The following is a 27,138-nucleotide window of genomic DNA, read 5'->3' as shown; positions in this document are numbered from 1 at the left end:
TCTGCCTTGGGCCAGGATGAGTACCACCCCTTGAAAAGATTGTCTTCTGCAATTACAAGTGAATAAACAACCAATTAAAATGTCTCCCCTGCCCCACCTCACCCCATCTCTTCCTCTCATGAAGCTTTCTTCAGCCTCGAGCAGCAGGGCAGAGAGGTGACTTTGTCTAATAACATCTGTGTTCTCTGCCTGAGAGAATGCTTGATGGAAATGGACAAATCAATTAGAAAAAAATAAATAATTTGGAAAGGGCTGATCCAAGAAAATCTCGGCTTCTCTTTGTTTTCACTCGCCCACGCATTGTTTCCCTTTGCACCGTGGCCCTGCGTGAGCCTGGAAATGAGGGAGAGGCTGTGGGAAGAATTGGACACATCGAGATTTGCGCTTGGCTTTGTCACTATTTATGTGATCTCTGAACCCTGTTCCTTCATCTGCGAGACGGGGATGAATGATGGGAATAGCTAAACGCTAACTGAGCCTTTCTACATGCCAGGTATTGTTCTAGGTCCTTTACACTTCCTTTATTATGTCCCAAATCCTCCGGGCAACCCGATGAGATAAATCGTTTTGTGTGTACAGAAACCAGGGCCCAGGCAGTGAAGTAAATTGCCCGGGACAACCCACACATCCGGTGGAGGAGCTGGATTCGTACCCAGGACTCTGGCTTGAGAACAAGTCATCCTACCCACTATGTTGCATGACTTCAAATACTGCAGAGATGGGACGAGAGGTGTTTGCTAGCATGGGGACTGGCATACAGTAAGCGCTTAATAAATGTTGGTTTTCTCTTTCCTCTTTCCTTCTCTGATCACAGAGTAGACTGGCCAAAACTTGTGCGGCTTCCAGGCTAAGAAGGTGAAGGTTAGGATTTCCAGGGAGAGAAAGTGAGGCAGCAAGATTGTGGGTCAATATGTGAGCATGTGGCCATCCTTGAAATTGTTCAGTTCAACCCAGATATAGTTATGACTTATCTTGGCCTTGTCTGTATCTCTCACTCATGTTCACCTTTTTTTGGAAAAGCCAGGAAAAAATTATGGTCACATGATCAATTATAGGCTCTTGATGCTGTAGGGAATGAAGAGGGCTCTCTGGGTCTCCTATGTATCTATTCCCATTGGAGCAGAGGTGTGGGCCCGTGACCCATAGGAATGCTCTGTGGAGCACCAGGTAGCTGCTGCCAATCCCAGTGAATTAGCAAGGAAGCTGAGGCCTCATAGAAAGGAGACTGGGACCCCAATATTTTAGCTTTGTTCTTTCCCAGTGTAAATTCAACCCCATCAATGTCTACTGAGTGTGGGCCCCAGGGGCAAGCCCTACGCTGAGAACTGAGTAAACAGAAATGGATAAGGCATGTTCCCTGCCCCAGGGAGCCATGGATGGTGGTGGACATAGACAGGTGTCGTGATGATTTGGAATGGTGTGAGGATGTGTACTTATGGGAGGTGGATGAGTGTTGAGATGGCAAAGGAGGTAGACGAGAAATGGGAGTCAGGGAAGTCTTCCTTGAGGAGCAGTACCAGTGTGGGCTTTGGATTTGTTCATCAGAGGACAAAATGCTGAGCAGAGTCCCTGACAGAGGGAACACCGCGAGTGAAGGCATCATGGTGGGCGCCCCCAACCCACAGTGGGAAATTCGGGAGAGGGAGCTGGGAGAGATGGAGCAGGAGAAGGGGGCAGCATGTTGGAAGCCATGCTGGGGATCTTGGACTTATGTTTCACATACAGGAGCCCTTCTAAGACCCCAGGAAGAAAAGAGAAGGGAACTATCACAAGTGTTCTACCAGCCAGGACTGTGTCAACCCCTTACAGACAGATGGACAGATAGCATTATGAAAAAGGAAACCACTTCCATCTTGCTGTGTGACCTAAGCGAGGTCTGAAGCTTAAGTCTCCTTTCCCTCCTCTGGAATATAAGCCTCATAACACTGCCTACCTCACTCTTGTTGGGAAGATTAAAGGAGATCATCTGCATAAGGTTGGACCACATAGAAGGGCCCATCAAACATAAATATCATTATTCATAGACTTCATCTTACCGGCTACATCAAGTTGCCTACTTGCTTGTTTATGTATGTTTTCATTCATTTATTCATTGATTCATTTCCAACCTTACTCAAGAAATGATCTTCAGCTGCTCACAAGGATACATGACAGCAGACAGAAAACGGAGGCTGAGAGACTCAAGAGAGGGGAGCCAAATGCCTCCGTTGATTTAGAAAATGATCCATTGAGTAATATGCCTGTGACTGATGGAAAGCTTTAGCATTTCAGTGTTGATAGGGGAACCATACTCTGTGGAGGAGGAGTTCTTACTTACTGAGCACCTGGGATGTGCCCAGCCTCTTTTCAAACACCATTTCTTCCTCTCACCAACATGCATTCATTCTATCTGTTAAGGAGCTGCTGATGATAATGGGGAGTTGGTTCACTTTTCTAATCTGTCCGTGTAGAGTGGCAGCCATTGCAAATACACCATCCCTCTATAAGGGATTTTAGGTCCATTTTACAGGCAAATAAATAGAGGCTTACAGAATACAGAATCACCTGGGTGTGGGGGCAGCATGATGCCGGTGACAAGAGCATAGGTTTCCAAAGTAGACAGAATTGGCCTTGAAACCCAGTTCTACAACTTTGGGCAACCTGTTTAATCACACATGGGCCACAGGTTCCTTATCTTGAAAACAGCAATAATGCGTCTCTGCAGGGTTGGTACAGAGACGCAGGGCAGTCCTCTAGTGCAGCTCTATATTTGCCTCCCATAGTGGATGAGTGAAATAGAGAAGGAGCCAAGACTGGAATACATGTTGTCTTTTCCATGGTCCGCGTTCTTGATTTGCACCCTCATTATGTAGCCTCATCACCAGGCAAGACAGCAGAGTCCTTAAGGGCAAAGATGTTGACTTGAAGTAAATGTAGGTTGTGAACTGAACTCTGCTATTTATAAGCCGAGGGAGCTTGTCATGTCTCTTCTACTTACAAGGACTTGATTTTCTTAGGTGTAAAATGGGATCATCGCCACTTACCTTATATACTATTGGGGGAAGTCATTGAGGTGATGTGTATGAAGTGTTTAGCAAAGTGCGTGGCACACAGTAGCTCTTAATCACTTGGGGGAATAGCTGTTATTTGAATAGTACCTTTTCTGGATGGTGATGACAGCCAAGGTTCTTTTTCTGTTACAGAGCATACTTGGATGTTAATGAACTGAAGAACATTCTTAGACTGGATGGATCAACACACCTTAATATCTTCTTTGCAAACTCCTCGGAGGAGGAATTGGCAGGAGTAGCAACTTGGCCATGGGACAAGGAGGCCCTAATGCACTTAGGTGAGAATTAGAAACTTCTTCAGGAGGAAATTGGATTAGCACAGGATTAACTTTAGTGATGATGATAATGGTGGGGGTGATCACAACCTTGACAATGGTAATGATGAACAATCTCTTCATTGCTTTTTTGAGTACAGAACCCCTTAGCATTTCTTATCTCATCTCAACCACCAGGCATTTCTCTGAAGAAAATAACATGATATCATTAACCTGTTTTGCCAATGGGGAAACTGAGACCCACAGAACAAACAGGGCTTATCCAAGGTCACGCACAAGTCCATGGCTGGGCTCCATCTGGCATTCAAGTCTCCAGCTGTGTCCCTTGATAGCTTTCTTCTTTTACCCCTTGCCTCTTAGTGCTTTCTGGTATCTTCCCAGTCTGGCAACCACAAGGAGCTGACACGGCCAGTCAGAGCTTGGCTTGAGGGACACCAAAGAGACAGAGAGAGAGAGATTGAGCTTGCTAAGAACTCCTTGTTCCTCCGTGGTCCACCAACACCACCAGGAACTCTTCTTACATCCAAAGTATTCATATCCATAAACCAGACATATGTTTATAGGAACCCATCACCAAGAGTCAGAAAAGACAATGGTTTCTGAACCAGGCCCTGAAGTAAACAGCGTAGCTCTTTAATTTTCATTTTTCCGTGCTCTCTTCCAGCACATGTGTGTCTATGCGTGTGTGTTTCTGTAACTTGTGCATATTTGAAATCACAGCATAGATAAAATTTTACATTTTTTTTCTTTACTTCATATTATGCTACCTACGTTAGGAAGACTGGTAACAGTCTTCCTAATCACTTCCCATCCAACTCTTTCACTACAACATACTCAACCTTTTTTCCCTTGACAGAACGTTCTCGCTATTTATACCAGCGGAGAGCAATGCCTTGCTCGTCGAGCATCTTCATCTGGGGAGGTTAGGGCTGAGGAGAGAGACAGTCCTCAGTGTTTCCTGAGGCCCGCTGCTCCCCCAGTGGTACAGCCCGGGTCCAGTCACCGTCTTCAAACGGTGGTATTTTGGAGATGAGGGACTCTGAGGCTTCACAGGACGGAGACCTTGAACTCTAGAGTTAGTTCCCGCTAGACTGCTCTCCTTTTCCACTTGGTTTTAAGAGAATGAAACCAAAATATGGTGTGTGTGCGTGTGTGTGTGTGTGTGTGTGCACACGCATGAGTGAACGTGTGCAGGTGCATTGTGGTGTAAACAGAACTGGAGAGAAAGAGAAATCTTTAGTAGTTCCCAACTGGGGGAATTTTGTCCCATAGGAGACATCTGGCCATGTCTGGAGACAGTTCTGGCTGTTACAAATGGGGGAATGCTCCTGGCATCCAGTGGGTAGAGGACAGCGATGCTGCTCAATCTACAGGTCTAGCAAGAATTATCCAGTCCAAAATGTCAGTCATGCTGAGGTAGAGAAACCCTGAGATAGTTGATGGATGCATAGACAGACAGACAGACAGACAGAGGTTGGGCAGAAAAGAGCATGCAACTTAGACACACTTGAACGTAGACGATTTGTTTCTGTCGCGTGCGTGGTATGACGTATGGGAGTCCTGCTGGCTCAGAGTGATACCCGTGTTTGTTCTCAGCTATGATTCTGCTTGGCCGTATGGCCTTAGGCAACTCTCCTTCCCCCGGTTTGCTCAGATTTTAAATGAACAGGTTAGACTAGATGGTCTCCAAAGACGGTTCTCAGCCCTGAAATGCTGTCCTGTTGGAAAAGCAATGGAAAGGCTCTTGATCAGACTCTTAGAAGGCGTCTAACGTTAGAGAAAAATACTCCTGATGGTTCCGTGAATTTCCGAGGCTGGCTCAGGGCCAGGAATACAGAAGGCCATAAATCCGCAGCATGTTACAGTGTTTCAGAATGATGTCAGGCTCCAGCTATTTCACCTTTTAAGAGAAGCAGTGAAACAAGACTCGGGCTCTGTGCTGTGGCTCCGTGCAGAGGGGTGAGTTGGGAGGGGATGAGGTAAAACGAACCAAGCTGGCCCGGACATTAAGTCTACAATCCCGTCATTATCCCTGGAAATACCTGTGGGGTCCCGCACCTTCCCATCCCCCTGCCCGGCACCTCCATGTTGAAGCCTCCTGGAGAAACAGAATCGCTGGCACTGTCGTAGCTGTTTATTTTAGAGCTCACCAGAGACGCAGAGTCACTTTTCCAAGATCACACAGCTGGGGTCAAGCCGAGTGAGGGTTGCATCCGACGTCAGGCTCACTGCCCCGGGCCCCCAGCCCCCAGCCTGCCATCTCCCCATCCCGAGACATGTTGGCCAGAAGCAATTTCTCCACACTAACCCCAATCAAACCTAACTTATTAGAACCATACATATATTTTTACCCTCTTTTCCTGCCGTGATGCCATGATCTCTGGAAAAAGCCTTGGGTGGGAAGGGGATTATGTTTCATATTATGACTGACAGAAAATAATTGAGAGAGGTTTCCTGTCTCAATTTCTCTTCTTCCCTGACTCTCTGCCTGCCCCTTCTCACACACATGCGTGTGCACACACCCCTCCCCACACCCTCTCTCATACATCTTTATCTCTGTGCTAGAAAGCTCTGAGCAGTTCAGAATTAATAGACTCCGTGAGCCCCATCACTGAGCAAGCTCACCTCCCGGCAGTTCAACCCAAGATAAAACTCCCCCTACGCCTGCCAGTTCAAATCAACAAGGCCCTGCCTTATCACCATTCTCTAGAAGACCCTGCTCCACACTTAAAAAATCGCAACTTACAGAGTGTTCGGACCTGAATGTTAACCTTCTCTTAAACACTTTTGGATTTTAAAGTTTAAATGTCTCCCTACCAGCCTATATGCGTTTCTCCAGTGCCTCAAATGAACATGAAAAATGCCATCCAGTGATTCTGCTGAAATCTGTTCCATCCATCTCCCTAAGCTAAGCCATGCACAGTCACTGAAAACATGTGGGGTAGACCATGGCTTCTCCAACTAGAATGTACAGAAGAGTCATCTGGGGCCCTTGTTAGAGCACAGATGCTGATTCTGTAGGTTGCAGTAGGGCCCAAGAGTGCATTTTTAATCTTTTCCAGGTGATGGTCATGCTGCTTATTCTCAGGACACTCTTCGACTCCTAAGCAGTTAGATACCCTCTGACCCACTTGGAGTCATGAGTAAGGCACCTGCTGACTGTGAAGCTAGGCAAGGTTGCTTGCGTGTGCTCAGGCAGACCTCAGAAAATGGCCTTTGTTGGGTTAACGTTCAGCAAAGATTCAACACACTTGTAATGAGATGCCACCTTCCAGGCCCTGTGATTGACACTCCTAGTAGAATTCATTAAGAGGCCTGGCTCCGGAAACTAAGGATCTTGGGTTCAAATCCCAGCTGTGGTTCAAATCCCAGCCTGACACTTTCCAAATTCCTGATCATGAGCCTGTCACTTAACCTGTCTGGGATTCAGTGTCTCTGCTATTGGGTTGTGAGCTGAGGAAGTGTGATTATACACAGAAAGCACCGAGCATGGGCCCGAGGACATATGCCAAACACCCACAAGACGTTGGATGTAATGACACCATCATAATGAGGATGATGGCCTGCAGTAGGGCTAGATGAAGAAGTGGGAATCAGGGATGGTAGTTAGCTAGCTCAACTTCCTAGCATTGGGGAGGGCAGAATGAGGACGGGCACCAAGGTATCTGACCATGAGGGCTTCGGTTGGACTAGACGGTGCAGAGTGTTTGTAAACCAGGGTGTGCCTTACTGTTGAAGGACAAGGTGGCAGCAGAAATGTCCGCCAACCCAGAAATCAAAGTCCTTAAATACTCACCATGCCTGTTTGTAAAGTAGTTTGAGATCAGCTCAGTCAGGTTGCCTTGGTTCTTCAGGCAGTAGGGTTTTCATCTGGAAAAGGAAGGGATTGCCCAGAATGACTCTTGGGACTCCTTCCTACCCAATCAGTGCTGCGTATCACAAGTCCTAACAGTTCTCAGAGCAGTGGAGACCCAGGGTGGAGAAGCCTGTGGTTACCTGGGGCAGCACCCCATTTGCCTGTGATTGGGGGATTTCTGCAGCAGGAAGCAGAGTGTCCCCACTTGCTTACGGCTCTGGTTTTCCCTTGCAGGTGGCATTGTCTTGAATCCATCTTTCTACGGCATTCCTGGGCACACCCACACCATGATCCATGAGATCGGGCACAGCTTGGGCCTCTACCACATCTTTCGAGGCATCTCAGAGATCCAGTCTTGTAGTGATCCCTGCATGGAGACGGAACCCTCCTTTGAGACGGGAGACCTCTGCAGTGATACCAACCCAGCCCCAAAACACAAGTTCTGCGGTGATCCGGGGCCAGGGAATGACACCTGTGGCTTCCATAGCTTCTTCAACACTCCTTACAACAACTTCATGAGCTACGCAGGTAGGGTTCCCTGCCCGGCAAGGCAAACATGGCTGGCTCCAGTCCTGGCTCAGAGGAGCCTTGGGAAGGCTGCTTTCTTTTTCTAAGACTTCTTCATTCCAATGGTCCCTCATCCCAGATAATCAGGATGTGACGGTCCTTGTGTGAGATCTCAGGACTTCATGGGAGCTGTTGTATCTGATGTCTCCTCAGAAAGACACACTTGAAGGAGCTGACTGGGGCCCATAGTCAGGAGACCTACGTAGAAATTCTAGATCTACCACTGGGTAACCCAGTGCCTTTGGGTCAGTTACACCCAGAGACAGGGTGTCTCTCTCAAGGGTGTCTTCACTCAAGAAAATGGAATCTTTGGATCCAAGGGAATCTTAGAGAAGTTTCCTCTAATTTTGCAGTTGTATTTTTCTAAGCTGGCGGTTACTGCAACTTTTTCTTTCTTATCTTTTTTTTTTAAACTGTAACTTTTTTCTTAAATATAATGCTCTTATACTCTCCTTTACTCTTTTATTATAAAGAAAAAAAGTAGAATGCTTTTGGATTTGCAAATATGAAATTACGTGAGTTCTTTTCCTAACTGCATATATCCTGTCAAAGCCCTTTTTTATACCATCAGTAATAGCGTTAAGGATCATGCTTTGGGTTCAAGGATGTCGTGTACTTCTTTTAGAATATATCAAGCCCACTTCTAGCCTTAGAGCATATTTGAAAAGTTAAAACAAGGCATCCTTTTCTAAGGCAGTCTCAGCCCTCACCACTGGCCTTTTAGACCAAGAACCCCATTGTAGGACCCAATCCACAAACTGCACATGTTAGCCCAACATCGAATTCTATTATAATATTCTATATAGGAGTCTCTTGCCCCTACAAAAGTAAGCGAGTTCTGTGAAAACAGAGATTATCTCTAATGCACCACCATATTCCTAGCACCTCGCACCTAGCACAGAGCTTAATAAATGTTGAGAAGAAAGGGAGGGAGGAAGCAGGAGGGAAGAAAATAAATTCTCATAAAGGTACAAAAAGTTGATTTTTGTCAATACTAATATTTCTCCTTGTATAAAAGTTTATGTTTCCTAAAGGACATTAATACACACTATCTCATTTAACTCACAACAGATCTGTAGGGTAGAAAGTGTCCCCATTTTACAGATGGCAGTACCGTGACCCACTAAAGTCATTTGCCCCAGATCACACATCTGACTCCAAGCACTTTTTTTCTTCTACTCCCATGTGGGGCTCTAAGTCTCCATCTCTGCTTGAACTCGGAAAGCCCTCTTCCCACAGTTTTGCATTTCTTCTTTGACTTTGGCCTCAGACAACAGTTTCTTAATTAACATATATTATTTGTTTCAGGGTACATGTCTGTGAATCGTCAGGCTTACACAATTCACAGCACTCACCATAGTACATACCCTCCCCAATGTCCATGATACAGCCACCCTATTCCTACCCCCTTACCCTCCAGCAACCCTCAATTTGTTTCATGAGATAAGAGTCTCTTATGGTTTGTCTCCCTCCCGATCCCATCTTGTTTCATTTTTTCCCCCCACAACCCCCCACCCTGCCTCTCAAATTCCTTATATCAAAGAGATGATACGATAATTGTCTTTCTCTAATTGACTTATTTCACTTAGGATAATACCCTCTAGTTCTATCCACGTTGTTGCAAATGGCAAGATTTCGTTTCTTTTGATAGCTGCATAGTATTTCATTTTGTATATATACCACATCTTCTTTATCCATTCATCTGTTGATGGACATCTAGGTTCTTTCCATAGTTTGGCTATTGTGGACATTGCTGCTATAAACATTCGGGTGCACGGCCCCTTCAGATCACTACATTTGTATCTTCAGGGTAAATACCCAGTAGTACGATTGCTGGATTGTAGGGTAGCTCTATTTTCAACTTGTTGAGGAACCTCCAAGCTGTTTTCCAGAGTGGCTGTACCAGCTTGCATTCCTACCAACAGTGTAGGAGGGTTCCCTTTCTCCGCATCCTCGCCAGCATCTGTTGTTTCCTGACTTGTTAATTTTAGCCATCTCAGATCACTTTTGAAAAGAGGATTTTACTGCTGAAACCCAGTGAATTTGATAATCCCCAGTAGGTCTTCCTGCTTTCCCATGTACGCTGATGACCTCTGGGGGCCTTTACAGTTTAAGGCTCCTACTGTTCAAACCTGAGGTCTCTGAAAGTGTCAACAGCCCAACCTTGGCACCAGAAAGGGGTCGTCAGGTTTAGGTCTTTTAAAAAGAGCACAGTGCTGGGTCTTTCCTCAAAAGCAGATTTCCCACTGGATTCCCATTCCCAGCCAAGCCGACATCCCACATCCGGTGCCCTGTCCCCTCACACAGCCCTGCTTACGTTCCATTTCTGTAGCACCTTTCCTCCGCCAGCTCAACGCCCATGGAAAATAAACAATAACATGAATTTGGAAGGTTGCCGGACGCTTAAGGGCCTCGGAGCTGCCACTAGCTACCAGACCCCCATAAACTAAATCTTTTTTTTTGTTGTTCTCCTTTGTACAGATCTAAAGGGTGATTGATTTACTGTTGTTTTTTTAAAGGAACCCCTCAGCTCAGTGACCCATTAACAGCAGAACTAATTCACTGAGCTACGATAACAAACTTACACCCGCAAAAGCATATTCAAGGCGACCACGAGCTTGGAAATGTTTGTTTTCCTTAGGATCTCTGATAGATGAGGTGATAAAAGCAGCTGGATGAAATTCAAAATGCAGAAGAGGATGGGGTTCTCGAGACCGGGAAGAGCTATGCACAGGGGCTGTGCGGTCAAGGCCAGAGGGTGGAGACCCTGCCGGGTCAGCTGCTCAGAGTTCCTTCTGTCCTTCCTTCCTGGGTGCTTCTTCCTCGGGCCCGGCCACTCACGGAGTGAAGAGTCTAGAGCAGTGCCGTCCAGTAGAACTTTCCACAAATACGGGCATGCCCCGTGTCCGTGGTGCCCGGTGTGATCATCACTGGCCTGATGTGGCCTGTGAGTGCTTCGAGTATGGCTAGTGAGACTGAGGAGCTGAATTGTTCCTCTTTAATAACTTTAATTAGTTCAAACTAAAATAAGCCCACCTGGCTGGTGGCTGCCGTAGGGTCAGCACAGGTCTACAGTTGTTATCAGTTGCCTGGGATACAGCACAAACCGCAGGAAACACTTCATAGGCTTCTCTTGTAGAATCCTCAAAGTGACCCTCTGAGGTAAGGACTGTTCTTACTGAACCCATTTTATAGATGCAGAAAGCATGGTTTCATGTAGCTTAGGCCACTTGCCCAGGGTCACACAAGAAGGTAAGCCTTTTTCACTGCAGCACTTTCATTGTGCTATTGATCGGTGAACAATCTGTCTTTCTCTCTCTCGGATGCTAAGGCAGATGGGGAGGGTCCCCAGTGCTCAGCTCCAGTAAACACTAGACAGGTGACTGCATTCAACCCCTAGGTGCATAGGGTCACCTTGAGCCACTGGATAAGCCCTGGACAGATGAAATGCAGAAGCCCAGACTCTCCTTCCTGAAGATAGGCCACCCACCAGTCAGGGTTTCCTCAAGAGTGCGAAAACCAGGCCGTGTCCAGCCCATGGGAGCAAGTGTCTGGTTACCATTGTTCTGCATGTCGGGGTCTTTCCAAATACACATCTGCTTCGACCGTGTAATCCCAGCTCTTAGGAACTTTTCTGAGGGAAGGAAATCCGTGCACTTTTTTCAGGACTCAGTCCTAAGGATGTTCTTAGCAATGTTCATTGTCGAAATATCAATTAGGTATTTACTCTCTGCCAGGCATGAAGAAAAAATGCTTATATGCGTGAAAAATTAGAAACTGCTTGCAAGTCCAATGAGCATGGATTGTTGAAATAAATCACAAGGCACCCATATGATAGAATGTTGTGTGGCCACTAACGATAATGCAGAAGATGAAGAAAGAGAGGGGCACAGTGGCACAGAGCACGAAGTTTGGGAGCATGGCACTGAATGTGAATCCTCCGTGTGTTAGCCTTTGACGGGAGGCGAGGTGCCTCTCCAGGCCTCTCTGGCTTCCTGCATCCCGTGGAGGGTCATCACACCAACCTTGTGTGATAGCAGGTGTACTCACACAGATGAAGGGCTTAGAACTGTCCTTGGTACCATAACTAGCGCTCCGTAAGTGATCATTCCTGGGAGTATTTGTTAACTCTTTAATGTGAAAATGGTCACAGAGCCTTGTACGGTGTAAGACCTGGCATATATACATGTATATATATATATATATACATGGTCTAAATGTGTTTCTGATAATGAGAATGATAAATATTCACATGGAAAATACACATACACACATAGATCTATATGCTAAATACTCATTGTATTATCTCTAGGGAATGAGTTTAGGGGGATGTTTATTTCTTTGCAACATTTTGGACATATTCCACATGTTTTACAGTGAATAATCATTTATTGCTACTACTATTAGTATCACTATCATTATTTAATAAAAACCAAAAAGGCAGGGGCTCTTATAAAGGGCAGCTCTGTCATCCCTACGCTAGAAATGGGTTTGCTTGTTAAATGCCCTGATTAGCTTTAGGAGGTGGTTACATCACTGTTCCCTGTGTTACCATGGGTGAAAACGAGGCTGGCGGGGGAGACAGCGTAGTGCTCCTGGTTCTACAGTACACGGCAGCGCCGGCCCTGGCCTGACCCCCTGGCCTGACCCTCTGTGCTCTGTGGTCACCATGCTTCAGAGGGGAACGTGTTCTAGAGAACCAAGTTCAGTTAGCAAACTCAGGGCAGGGCCCCGAAAGCATGGGGCTGATGCAGGCTTCCCCAGTGATGAGATCCCCAAAGTCCTCCCTGCTGAGGGGCTAGGATGGGAACTGAAGAGCAAGAGGGGCTGGTTGGTCCTGGAGCTCAGATGTCAGGAGGGGAAGCATGTGGAGGCAGCAAGCCAAGAGAGGCTGACTCTAGACATGAGCTAATTGAGACAGAGCGGTTGTGATAAACAGAAACCCTTTGACCCCTCCCCCTAGGACTCTGAGAGCAGCTGAGTCTTTAAGCCACGCACTGTGGGACAGACGTTCACAGACTTCTGTGCTCAAGTTTAGATACATTTCTGTTCCCTTACCAAGTTCTGTCACCTATCTGTTTTTCATACTCCTTTTTATTGACAAATGTAGAAATCGCTAATTTTTAAGTCACAAAAGGAGAAATGCACTTCTTGGGGAAAAGGAAGAAAGAAACAAACCAGAGTGAATAAGGGGGAAAATGCTGGTTTCCTCCTCCATTCGTCTCGATAAATGCTCTGTGTGCTCCAGCTCACCAAGTCCCCACAGCAGCTCCATGGAGTGGGGTGATTAAATGTCCCCAGTTGTACCTGTGGCACCTGAGTTTGAGTTACTTCCTTCTTTCGGAAATGACTGATTAGTATTCTCTTCGGTGCTGTGCCTTAACGTACATGGCCATTCCCCTCTTAATAGATGGATGTGTTATTTCTGATATTTTTTAAAGATTTTATTTATTTATTTATTTGACAGACAGAGATCACAAGTAGGCAGAGAGGCAGGCAGAGAGAGAGGAGGAAGCAGACTCCCCGCTGAGCAGAGAGCCTGATGTGGTGCTCTATCCCAGGACCCTGAGATCATGACCTGAGCCAAAGGCAGAGGCTTAACCCACTGAGCCACCCAAGCACCCCTATTTCTGATATTTTTACCATTTTAAATGATGCTTCAAAAAATATCCTCATACCTCTATTTTCCCCATATTTGTTCATGAATATCTGTATATTGAATTCCTGAGTGTGCTATTGTTAGATCAAAGAGAATGACTATTTTACATTCCGGTTATTTTTTTTTTTCCTGCTTCTGGTTCTCTCTCTCTCTCTCTCTCTCTCTCTCTCTCTCTCACACACACACACACACACACACACGCAGGCACTGTCCTGGTTCTGAGGCAGTGAGTCTTGACTGAGCATTATCATGGTTCTTTGTGCACAACTGCCCTTAACCTTCAGCTGAGTTCTGAGGGGAACATTCTCAGTGTCCTCATCATCTCCATCTACAGTGGAAAGACAGAGGCCACGAGGGCATGAATTCACTTGCCCACTCGACTCTGCATCCCTCACATGTTGGTCTAACTCTTTAGCCATACCCATTAGCCATTGTCTCTTCCCCTGCCTCTGACCTATTCAGTGGCTTTCTCAGGGGTACTTTTTTGCACTAAGAATGCAAAGTTCCTAGGAACAAAGAAGAACTTACCCGATGGGCTGGCCCTTCTTAGACTAGACGTTTGGACTCTATTCTCCAGACAATGGGGAGCCATAGAATGTTTGTTATCCAAGGAGTTAGATGGCTGCATGTGGACTTGAGAGAGATATATGTGACTAAGGGGACTTGTTAAGGGACATTGGGCTCTTCCGCTTTGTCCAGACCTATGAAAGATGTGCCCAGGGTGCTGGACAAGGAACCGGCCTACAAAAATTGCTAAGGGAATCAGAAGGAGTGTCTGTGTATAACCTCCTTTCACTCCTGTCCCTTCTCCAGGCTGGATTCTCAAGGTCCCATCCAGCTACCCAGCACCTGCTCAAACTTATTTTCTGTTTGTTTGATAAGGCAAAGTGAGTTTATGCTGCAGGATTCCCAGGGGTGGGTTTATTTTAAGATCTGGTGAGCCCCGTGTTCCTCCGTCTGGGGCCCAGCTGCGGAAACCCCAACCGGGCAGACACCTCTGGGAAGCGATATTTTTGGAAACCTACCCAAAACAGTGCCTTGTTCTGCCTCCAGGGCAGCCAAATGAAGCTGTTGGAGGTGTAGACAGGAGGCAGCCTCCTTCCTTGGGAGGTGAGTCTCAGACAGTCTTCAGTCCACATGGTAGAAAAGAGAGTAGGGCTCAAGGTCATTCGATCTAAAGACATTTAAGAGATTGTATTCCAGCCCACTCAGACTTGGGCTCACATTCTATTTATCAAGCACTGGCAGGATCCTTTCCCCATGCAGGGTCTCACTTAGGCACAGAAAGAAGTTCTCACGTTAATTAGAAATATGCTCTTGGAGTCCAGAATGCCTGGGTTCACACCTCACACGTATCCCTGGCATTGTGATCATAAAAAAGGTGCTGGGCCTCTCTCAGTCTTCATTCCCTTCTCTGCACAATGGAGCAAACTGTCGTATTTACTCCCCAAACGGGGAATATTAAATATGTCCAAAGCACGGGGCACCACGCCTGGCTGATACTAAGTACTCAGTGAGTAGCCAAGTGACAGTACTGTCCTCGTTCCCAGCATGGACACCGAGCCTGGATTGTTCCTGGGCTTCCTGCCTCTCTGGCTGTGCTCACTGCGAAGGACACCATGTCCCTGCAGGCCTGCAGCTCCCTCTCCTACGATGCTTGACTTCCTCTCCCCGCCTTAGCCCTGCTGTCTGCTTGACCTCAAGTACCTCCTTCTTCGGGAACCTCCCTGGGTCCCAGTCTTTGCCCACAGTGCTGTGTCTTTGTCATCAGTGGTCAGCATCACAGACTCTCACTGTCTTCTGATAACCTTGGCTCATATAAGAGACTCACCTTCACTCTAACTAGACTGGTTACTCCTCGAGGGCAGGACCCTTTTAAAATTTCATCTTTCTGTGGCCTTTGGCCCAGAGCAAAGAATATGGGATCGATGCTCAGGGGTTAGTTTGAAGGACAGTATCACCGCCTCCATGGACAGTGGAACGAACGAGCAGATGAGTGAATGTGAAGGAGTGAGGGAGAGACTGAACAAAGGAATGAATGAATGAACGAATGTAAAGGAATGAATGAATGGGAGATTTGGGGTGACTGTTGAGGGAGGGACAGAAAAAGGGAATGCATGGCTTACTGACTAGGGACTGGGGGGCTGTGGAAAGCCATTTGTCTGGCCCTTGTCCTTAACTGTGACCTCTGGGCCACTCCGTCCCATCCACCCTCCCCTTCCTCCTGTTCCCTCTTACCTGTCTCCAGAAGTGATGACTGCACTCATTTCTTCACAGACCATTAGCTCTTGAACACTGGAAGAGGCCAGCTCTGCATTGGCAAGGACTGGGGTGCTGGCTGGCTGGCCCCCTGGGAGACGTCATGCAGCAGTGGGTTCTTATCTCTCCCTCTGCCCCCTTGCAGATGACGACTGCACAGACTCCTTCACGCCCAATCAAGTCGCCAGAATGCACTGTTACCTGGACCTGGTCTACCAGAGCTGGCAGCCCTCCAGGAAGCCGGCGCCCGTCGCCCTGGCCCCCCAGATCGTGGGGCACACGAGCGACTCCGTGACGCTGGAGTGGTTTCCGCCCATCGATGGCCACTTCTTTGAAAGGTGAGTGTGGCTTGTGCAGTGTCGATCCCTCTCTCTCCTGCCGAGAAGAGGGGAAATTCCAAAGGGAAGCTGTTTTCTTCATCCCTGTTCTTGTTCATCTGGAGCCCCTAGCACCTAGCCATGACTGGTCCGTAGAGACACAGGGCAAAGTTGGGAGTCAGGGGGTAATTGAAGGAGTGCTCATTGGAATTAGTAAGTAAAGATGCATGCTTTCAATGAATGGATATTTAGCTTTATTTTATTATGAAACACCTAGAAACTTATTGCCTCTGTCTTCTGGGAGAGAGGTGCTGGCCTCATCTCCATGAGCTTGTGAGCTGAAATTGCCTCTGGTCAATGCACAATTGTGATGGATGTGTAATCTATATTATATATGAAGGTGCATATATGTGTGTGTATGAACATATTCATATGTCATATGCAAATACACGTACCTGAATACACTTGAATATATGAATACATATCATTAGAATCTTTGTGCCTAGTACTTTGTTGTGGAATGGAGGATAGGATTTTTAGAAGATCAGGGATGATAAACTGAGGCACGGGAGTTCTGCTCCCCTGTCTTTCACTTATTAACTGTATTACCTTGGGCAAGTCACTTTTGCTCCTTAACTGGTCCTCTCTGGCAGGAAAGTGGGTCTAATGATGCCTCAGTGGCCTGAAGACAGGGACCTGAATCCGTTGGTCTCTCGTGGTGCCTTTCCACGTGGTGCCAGGACACCCCCTGAGGAGCTCAAGCTTTAAGAGCAACAGATTCTGAAGAGTCAGGAAAACAAATTAAGATGATGATATCTACATTTGCCTGTAATTTAGGGCTTATTAGTGTATTACCCCCCCATCCCAACCCTTCTTGGCATTTTGTCGAACACTGATGATATACCATTGATGATGGTGAAAGGAATAACCAGCTAATGATTAACTAATCATTCTCTGTGGTTATGGTTGTTGCCATTTATCAAGTCCTTCCTCTAAGCCATATTCTGTATTAAGGCTTTATATGGAGAATAGAGATAACTATGAAAGGGAAATCATCGAGGAACATCTGGGTGGCTCAGTCGGTTGGACATCTGACTCCTGGTTTCATTCAGCTCAGGTCGTGATCTCAGGGTTGCAAGATTGAGCCCCACATTGGGCTCTACAAACATCGTGGAGTCTGTTTGGCATTCTCTCCCTCTCCCTCCTCTTCCCCTCCCTTTGTTTGCATGTGTGCCTTCCCTCTCGCTCAAATAAATAAATAAAACCTTTTTAAAAAATAGGGGAATCATCTTCCTCATTTGCCAGGTGAGGCATGAATTAGAGTGGAAGACACTAAGAGATTTGACCAAGAGCCCACAGACGGTGCTGGGAGCCGGGCTCTGACTCACGTTTTGCAACGTCTTGTCTCGAGCCCCCACATGCTTTCATTAAGTCCTTCCAAAACTTAAATTATGAAGGAGGTGTTACCCCTCTCCTCAAAAGAGCCAAGAAAGGTGGTAAGGAGCTCTCATTTGCATGCGTGTGTATATAAATACATATTAGATCATGCTAGCACGTTAAATTTAGGCTCCAGTTTTCTCCACTATCAACAGTCCCTGAATCTAGAACCTTTGTTTGACAGCTGGGTGAATGTGTTCATGGTGGAAGGAAATGCACTCCCCGGCCTTCTATAAACCAACGCCACCCCCCCGACCCGCCTTCCCCTGCCCCAGCCGCCCTCACTGGGAGCTCAGAGCTGGGTTTGGGAAACGTCATGTGACACTTCAGAACAGACTTTCCAGCAGCCTGTAGATTTATTTATTTTTTCTGTGGCGATGAGAAGTATCAGACTTTTGGTCAAGCCTTAGCCTCAGTTCCACTTAAAAATGGAAGTTTTGTAAATGAAGCTTCCCGTGTATGTATTTAATTTGTATTTCATAAAGCAGTTATTGTCCATTAAATAAATACCATCTGATTGTTGGAAACCTATTGGAGGGTTAATTGTTGTGTAATGAGATATGTCTCTATTACATAGTACCCTCAGCTTCAATCAATATGTTTTTAATAACCTATAGTCAGTTGGTACTTGAGGCTCATACAATAGCTATTCTGTTCGGTCTGAGATTTCATAACGGAGTTATCATATGTTAAATTAAAACTGACATTTTAGAAACATGTCTAATTAGGGTTAACAGCTACGTAGACGATAGTCTATGGCTAAAGGAAGTCGATCCACAAGTTCAATAAATTGCTGTAAAGAAATGGAGCGATCAGTCTCCCTACCCTCAGAGTTTGTACTCCTACCGATTGGCTTGGTTCAAAGAGCACAAGTCTGCTGGCAAGTTGTCTGCACTGTGTCCTCAGCTCCAACACCCCTGGTCTTCCGGACCTTGCTCAAGCCATCTCACCTCTCTGGTTCTCTCTGACCTTCCAAATCTTCTTCCATAATTGTGCCCACTTCACCTGGCTTTTGTGGGGAATTCAAGAAATGTGACATCCATGATATGCTCGTACACACACTCTATGTTCAAGAAATACTAGCTCCCCTCTTATACAAAGTTTCCCTGAGCTGTTTAGCTACTTGAAAATTCTCTTTCCCTGCAAAATCTCTGGTGTTTTCCACTACATCCATCAATGCCAACCTCTCGCCCCTGGCCATCCTTACGTCCTCCTGCTGTTCCTCACATCTGTGGTCTAAGAGAATACAAGGGTTTTCCTTAAGAAAACATATTCAGATCCTCCCACAGCCTGTGTCCTCACACATGGGCAACTGAATAAATAATTCAAGGCCACCCCTGGCTTTTCTAACTCCTTTATTTTTATCTGTCTTGCAAACATGTGTTGACTGAATGGTTTCAGTTATCTGAACAATTGGCGGTGGTGTATTAGAAAGAATTCTGGACTCAGACCCAAAAGACCTGGGTCTGAAGTCTTTGCAACCTCATTTGTTTCCTCCTCCTCTTCAGCCTCAGTTTTCTGATCTGTACACTGAAGATCATCTGGCCTTTCTCCCTATTCCAAATCTCAGAACACAGAAAATGACTTGAGTAACTGTTTTCTTAGTTTTCCCAAGAATGGTGCATGACGAGTACCATGCTAGATCCATGGGAGAGAAGTTAACTCATCACACATGGTAATCTGAAGAAGCACTGTTCAGTAGGGCTTCTGCAGTAATGGCAATGCTCTGTATTTCTGCTGTCCAGTATGGTAGTCATTAGCCAAATTGCTACGGAACATTTGAAATGTGAAAAGTGTGAAATTGAATTTCTAAATTTATTTAATTTTCATTAATTGAAATTCAAAGACCCACATGTGGCTGCTGGGTGCTGTATTATTAGCACAGACTTTAGGCTTTGATTCTGATGGAAGGTGGGTAAGAAAGATGATCTTGTCCAGCGTTAGCATCTTGTACTACTGTGGTTTCAGTGTGTGTGTGTGTGTGTGTGTGTGTAGGTGTGTGATTGTGTGTCTATGTATACAGGCACAAATAAAAATCAAATAAATGCCAAACCTAAGAAAACATATACTCCCTGGATGTGTAGGATACTGCCTGATTTTGGTAAAGCCTGTATCTACTCTATGACTTTACAAACTATGATCTTGGCATGATTACTTTGTATTCATGATCTTCTATATCCAAATCTGTGAAGTGGGAACATCACCCACTACCCAGAATCACACTATTGCATTTAGTTGCCTACTTTGGCTTTACCTTTGTCCTTCTTTTCTGAATCCATGTTTCATTCAGCATGAAGACCAGTCTTTTTAAAATGTAAATTAGATCATGTCACTCCCTGACTTAGAGTGACTCCAGTGGCTTCCCACCTCTTTTATGTAAAATCTGTGGGTGGTCTACTAGACCTCCTATGATCTGGTCCTTGCCTCCTTGTCCAGCTGCCTCTCTTAACAGTCCTTCCTTCATTCATGACTCCTGTCACTCACACTTCCTCTGGGATCCCTATAGACCAAGCCTTTTCCTATGTAGGTCCTTTACATACCTGAGATTACCCGTGGAATGCTTTATATCCACTCTTCATGTCATCCTTCAGCTCTCGCCATAGATGACTTCCCCTCACTAAGGTCTTTCATGACTGTTTCCATTTTAATTAGCCCAGTGCACCTCCCTCACAAGTATTCTTGCTTACATCATCCATTTGCTTTCTCTCTGGAACTTAATAAACCCATAATTTTATATCTGTTTACTTATTTGTTTATGCACTATCCATCTGGCTGCAAGCTCTGTGAGGTGTAGATAGCATACCTGACTTCCTTCCTCTTGGATAGCCGAAGTCTGGAACTTGTACAGTCCTGGCAACTAGAGGCGGTTCAATGCCTACCTGCTGAATGAACAGATGAAACAGTGAATGAATATGTGTATCGGTGGCTGAATATGAGGGAAAGTTCTTTGTGGAGCTCTGTGGAACAAGGCATGTTTACTGTCAGGTGGATGATGGTTTGGTCACTCATCAAAGTATCTTTTAGAAACCCAGGATGTGTGAAGAACTGATGTATAGGGGACTATAGGACCATCATCTAAAACAAAGTGTCTAAAGAAAACAGAAAGAAAGCCTCAGTGGCCATTAAGGTCCATGTGGTTCCTGACTCCATCCCAGAACTTTTATAATCTCATTGTCATCATAGAGCCAGTCATGTGACCCTGAGCTGCTACGCATGGATTGTGGTCATTGTAATGGAACTCTGCCTCCAGAGCGAGGAAGTCTCTCTCTGCACTCCTCATTCCCCACCTTCAAGTGTATTTCTATAATTCTTATTATTGCTAGTCCAGGAGTAATTCATAGATACTCAAAATATATAGAAAGTCCAGAAACCCAGAAGGAATAAAAAGGGAGGAATAACCATCCTATCTTCATTCCACCACCCAGAAATTCGTGTTGATATTTTGTGATGTCGAAATTATTTGAACAGCATTGAGAAGCTGCTATGAAGTCAGTTTTGAATAGGATTTTTCACTGAACGTTGTAGCTTATGAATTTTTCATGAGATTTCATGGAATATTTTTGCAACGACTGCTTACCATTTCATTGAACATATTAATCTTAGGCTATTTCCTCATTCTCCTTTCACTGGATATCAGTGTGCTTGCAGAATTTCTACCTATGTATGATTTCACATTAACAGTGAAAAAGAAGGATGAAAATCCACAGTTTGAGAATCTAGACTAGATTAGTTAAGAGTAGTAGCAACATGTCTGAGTGACTGGTATTCATCCATCTATCTATCCCCCAACCAGCCACCCACTCACCTATCCACCCATCCACCCATCCACTCATCTATCCATCCATCCATCCCTCTACATACATTGGCCACCATATAAGTAGATAATCAGGAGAGTGATCTGTTCAGTTATAGGTTTGGGATGAGCTTCTTGGCAGTTGTGTGGAAGAGGAATGGGGAACACCAGCAGATGGGGGCTCGCCAGCATAGTCCTTCTTACCATGTGAACCCAAGGGCTACAGAGCTTCCATTTAAAGGGAAGGCTGTCAAGCTCCTCCATTGCATCTATCAGGTAGCTAAAGGATAATGATCTTTCTAGGAATGATGAAAGAGGTATTGGCAGGACCATTGCATTTTGAGAAATAATGGGCTGATCCCTCTCCCCTCCTGGCAGCTGCCTCCTAAACAGATGCCAAGTCTGGAGAACAAACAAGATCCCAGAGGCCATTGTGGCTAAAGGGAGATTGAATCCAGATACATAAGACACTTGACAGTAGAGGAGGCCACCGTAATATTCCACTTCTGGGGCTCTGCCTTTCAAGGGATTGACTTGGCCCTTGGAAACTGCTAAAATGAATTAGATGCCATGGTAAGGAAGCTTCTTTTGACTGTTAAATCAGAGGTGATTCATCCATCCCCAAAATGTCAGGCCTGGAAGGTTCTATAGGCATCATCTGGGGGTTCAGCCAGCTCATTTTCAGATGAAGGAACTGAATCGTACCTTCTTTTTATTTAATACCTAGGACACAGGATGGTGCCTGGCACAGGGAGGTACCTGATAAACACTGTTCAAAGAATAAAATTTGAGGTCAAATGGAAATAAAGATTTTTTTCGCAACCACACATCAAATCCTCGGTAGGGCCTTATTAATGTGGGTGTATAAGCCTTTGGACTGGTGATTCTGTACTGCTTGAAATTAAAGACGTGTCTACCAGTAGGACAGAAGCCTCATAAGCCCAAATAAGATCTTTTTCTGGGCTTTGGGGTAGAATTTCATTCATGGTCATAATCTGGAAACTTTGGCAAGGATAAGGAGGATAGGGGTAGCATGGAATTGTTGTGTCTTCTCTCCTAGTGCCTTTGGCCTAGCCAGATCAGAAGCTCATTCAACTGTTCCTAAGTCGGTGCATCTCCCTTCTTTCCTTGGCCTCCTAGAGAATTGGGATCAGCATGTGACCTTTGCCTGGAAGGGAGAATCCTGGTGCAGTATGCCATCAACGCCTCCTCCCCGATGCCCTGTGGCCCATCAGGACACTGGAGTCCTCGAGAAGCAGAAGGTAAGCGAGCCTGGAAGCTCATTTACAAGTTGGGGTTGCAAAGAACAGCTCTTTTAATGTGGCCGGAGCCTTAGGATGGTAACCATCTTCTCTGCATACTGTCTCATTTGATTTTATGATAGATAGCCTTGCAAAAGGCCAGTTTATTTTATTTTCGTCTTTTTCCTTAAGCTTTACTGAGACCTAATTAACATTTAACATTGTATAGGTTTAAGGTGTATAAAGTGATGATTTGATACAGGTATCATGGCAAGTGATTATAGCACAATAAGGTTAATTAACACAACCATCATCTCATACTTTTTGATTGTCTGTTTGTGAGCTCACGTACAATGTACTCTCTGGGCGATTTTCAGGTATTTGATAGAGTATTGTTAACTATAGTCACCGTGGTGTAGGTGAGAACCCCAGAGTTTATTCATCATACAACTGGGAGTTTCTGCCCTCAGCCCAAGATCAAGGCCAGTATCCATGCATCAATTCAGCACATGTCCTCTGAACTCCTGCACTGTCCTAAGTATGTCATCCCACTTTACATACAAGGAAACAAAGATGCTGAGATATCGAATGAGTGCTTGAAGCCACATGCCCGATAAAGACATGGTGTGTATGTGTGTTTATGTGTGCCTCCAGACCCTGGCGGCCTGTTGATGCACAGAAAATCCCCTTACAGAAAATCACAGGTACCTGGGGAGGCATCAAGGTTTCAGTAATCTTTGTCTTCTTCATTTGTTGTGGAGAATATCCAGGACACCCACATACATGGCACAACAGTTCCTCTAGAAGTTTTTTGCCATGTACCCTCCTTGTTGAGATCCATCTATCAGCAAGACATCAGCAAGACATTGGAGGGAAGCACCTCACCATTGCCACTCTTGGTGGGCTCTCCCCATGAGGGGACCCTCCCCTGCGCCCAGGGTCTCCCAGGCCCTCCTAGGGGCCAGCAGTCTCTGTGATCTCTTATGGCCCCGCTTGCTGCCAGACCTACTGGTTTTCTGCAGAATTTAAGGGAGTGCATTTCACCAAATGCTTTGTTCCACTGGCACTTGGCCCTGACGGCAGTCACTTAGAACTTGGAGAATCTCGTGGAAAGTTGCCTTCTCAGTTTCCTTCCATGATCCCTACCCTTCTTTAGGGCTCAGTTCTAGTGCCAGCAGAGACCCTGTGTTCTGTGCCCTTCCTTGCCCCCAGAGATGTGCTCCACCCATTGGTCTCTCTTGCCCCTGTGCAGGGCAGCTCTCGTCCACAGTTCCTGGGTGGGGACACCAGCCCATCAGAGAGAGCTGAATCGGATTCCTCCCTGAGGTTCAGCAAGAACTCCCCCCGTTTTCTTTTATATTTTTAGAAAGAAGGTTGAGAAGAAAAAGCCAGAGAATAAAGCAAGGGAGAGGGATCAGAGAGGAGAGTGAAGGAGAAAAATGACAGCACTGTACTTTGTTATCTTCTAAAGTAGCTTAAAATAAAAATGAGAGAGCTGAACTCAGGAACTCTAAACAAATCCATCTGGAATGTAAAGCGAGAGGGATGTCTGGGAGAAGCCCTCAGTTCATCCCCCCAGGATCACAGACTGTCAGACTTGGAAGGGGGGCCTGGCTCATCTAGCCCCAGTTCCCACCCAGTGCAGGAATCCCCCTGGTGCCCTCCCTCACCCAGGCTCTCCTAGCACCCGCGCGTACATTCCTGAGCCTTCTGTTCTAACTCCATTTGTTAGAAAGTTCTTTCCGATATCTACAGTCATGACTTTTCCATCCCAGAGGAACCCATGTTGGGTTCTCACGGAAGAAAGGGCATGTCCCTGCCAGCTGACAAACTGTGTCCGTGCAGAGTGACCCAGGCCCATCTACAGCCACCATAGGAGCTGTGTGCCAGGCACTATGCTGGGTATATGGCCAAGACAGAGCTGACCATCTAACAGGGGAGTCAGATGAGCAAAAGAGTGGTTACCATCTACCATCGGGTGCAGCAAGGCCCATGATAACTGAAGCAGAGAGTGCCAGGGGAATCAGGAAGAAGCTGACCTCGTCCAGACCTGAGACTTTATCACTGCCCCAGTGATTAATGCTTTTGAGAATATGAAAGAAGTTTGGTATGTTTAGAGCAGTGTTTGGGGTTTTTTGTTTTTGTTTTTGTTTTTGTTTTTCAGTGTGATCTGAGGGCTGATGGAGTTCCTGAAGACTTTTTAGGGTATCCTCAAAACTGAAAATTATTTTCATAATAATGCTATGGTAATTGCTTGCCATTGTCACGCCCCTTCTCTCCCGAGAGAGCAGTGTTGCTTTCCAGTGGCTGCGTGGAATGTGATGTTATTACTGCTCTGATGGCTAATGGAGCACATGCTTATGTGTTCTCGTGTTTGAAGTTTCTCAGTGTTCATTTGTACCATGATAACTACCAGTAGACGTAACCCACATAAATGAAAGCTGTTCAGTAATGCTGAGAGCTTAAGTGGGTTTGGAGCATGAAACGTGAGGTGTGGAGTAGGTGGAGGTTGGACTGGGTGTTCCCTAATGACTGGATGAGGATGGGTTTATGCTGAGGGCAGCAAGGAGCCACCACATGCCTTGGTGGGGGTCTGGGCACACATGACACACACATGGCACAATGTGTGTGTTATGAAGATTGCACGGGCTGATGTGTGGTGAAGAGCCTCAGGACGGCTGTGCTGGAGGAAAGGGAGCCACTCGGTGGCTGTTGCAGGAATCCAGGAGAGGGATGGTGGTGGCCTGGGTGCAGCCCATGGCAGTGAAAGAGGGAGCAAAGTCAATGGAATTGAGAGATATTTGGGAGGTAGGATCAGCAAGACTTTCCGCCAAGACTTCTCTGGCTAAAACCATCCTGGTTTGTTCTACTCGCTGCATGAATGAAATAATTTTCAGACATCTCCCCACACTTCCATCCAACCCAGCTGTCAACTGGCTAAGTTAGTTCCTGGTTTGCTCCTGACCCTCTTAAAGCATGAGATGCAGAGTCGAGTTCATCGGGAAGTGCTGAGCCCCCCGGTTCCCTGAGCTGACTCAAGCAGCAAGGAAACGCAGCAGCCATGGGTTTTCCTTCAGGATATGTAAATTTAGTGCATGCAGGCCAGGAAAAGACACTGTTCTTTTTTTAGAGCATCCTATTACAGGCTCTGTGATCCTTTTGGCTCAGACCCTTTTAATATCCTTGAAGAAATAAACTTTTCCATGAGCCAAACTCTGCAATTTATTTCTCAACTCATTTTCATCCTATTTATCTTTGCGTGTTTAAGTTTTTGGACTTCCCAAACTAACATAAAACTCCCAAATCCATGAGCGATGCCAGACATAGCTTTGGGGTTGGGGAGAGAGTATGGGATGGGGGGTGGGGTTGAAGAGGACCGGACCTTGGTTCGAGCCCTGCCATCAACATGCTCTGTGCCCTTGAATGAGTCAGTTAACTTCTCTGAAGATAACATCTTGTGTACAGAATAAATGTCCTCTGTAGCTCTTATATTCCATGGAGCTGTGACTTCTTTAACTCCATATTAATAAGATAGAAGGTTTTTTTTTCTCATTTAACAAATACTTGCTGCACACACACTATTAACTCCATTAAGTCCATTCTATGAACTTCAGGCAAATACAGCCACAGAAATTCTTGCGTTTGGCCACAGAAAGTGGTTGGATGCAAAAGAGACCCTGTTTTCCTATCTCTTGAGCAAAAACTCTTATTTCACAGATGAATATTTCCTGAGGTGTTTGATACCACGGACACTCGTTACCTAGGGCATGGATAGCCAGACCTCATCAACTCAGATCTCAATTAAGATCACGTACACAAACATATAAAGCATTGCAAGGGCTGGGTTTTCCATGAGAGAGGAACACGTGGCACTAGCTGTTTTCATTTTTATTATTTGTGTGAGGCCTTTCCCCCTTTTGGTGCCCAGAATATTTCAGGTGTGCTGAAGTATTCATCTGGAAAAAACTTGGCACCAAGTTTTTACAACTACATTTGTGTCAACAGCTGCAGCGTATGTACACAAAGATATGTGAGTGATGTCTGTATGGATCTTCATAAACGTAAATTTGAATCAGCGTAAGTATGTCTAAATACATTTCACACACATATATGGCCTCACTTCCAGTGGACAGCTTATATAAACACGTAACTTTTCATTTAGTCGCCATATATACAAAAGGGCATGTATTAACAATGAAGTAACAGTACCTTTGTGCTTTTCCTCCTTCCCCCTTCCTTCTTACTTTTCCCCTCCCTCCCTCTTTGCCTCCCTTCCCAATCCCCCTTCCATGTCTTCCCTCCCCCTCCCTTCCCCTTTTCTGCTGCCCTTCTCCCTGCCTCACAACCACACCATCCTTGTTCTCTTTTCCTCCTTAGTCACTTTGGTTAGTCCTCATCCCCTCTGATGTTCCCTTGTCTAAGCTACAGGTGTGATTATGTACTTTAGTACAGTCATTTCTCCCCTGGTTCCACTAGACTGGAAGCTCCACGGGGCCAGAGACCACGTGTGTAGAAACCTGTTGCTCCAGGGACTTGCCTAATACTGGACACAGACTAGGCAGTCAATAATTATTTTTTGGATATTTTTTGGATGGATGGATGGATGGATGGGTGGATGGATGGATAGATGGATGGATGGATGGTTGGACGGACAGATGGACAAATAGACAGATGGATGAATACA

General features: G+C 45.7%; 1 protein-coding gene across 1 annotated transcript in view; it reads left to right on the top strand.

Annotated features, from left to right (window-relative positions):
- Positions 1-27,138, top strand: part of PAPPA (pappalysin 1) — a 239,657-nt gene that overhangs the window by 50,542 nt on the left and 161,977 nt on the right. Inside the window, exons 3-6 of the mRNA XM_046023823.1 lie at positions 3,183-3,328; positions 7,416-7,709; positions 15,812-16,004; positions 22,354-22,475. Coding sequence (XP_045879779.1) covers positions 3,183-3,328; positions 7,416-7,709; positions 15,812-16,004; positions 22,354-22,475 — 755 coding nt within the window. The remainder of the gene's footprint in view (positions 1-3,182; positions 3,329-7,415; positions 7,710-15,811; positions 16,005-22,353; positions 22,476-27,138) is intronic.

This window comes from Meles meles, chromosome 11 (assembly GCF_922984935.1).
Source record: "Meles meles chromosome 11, mMelMel3.1 paternal haplotype, whole genome shotgun sequence".
Lineage (NCBI taxonomy): Eukaryota > Metazoa > Chordata > Mammalia > Carnivora > Mustelidae > Meles > Meles meles.
The sequence above is the reverse complement of the archived record's forward strand: the minus strand, read 5'-3'. Positions and strand labels throughout refer to the sequence as shown.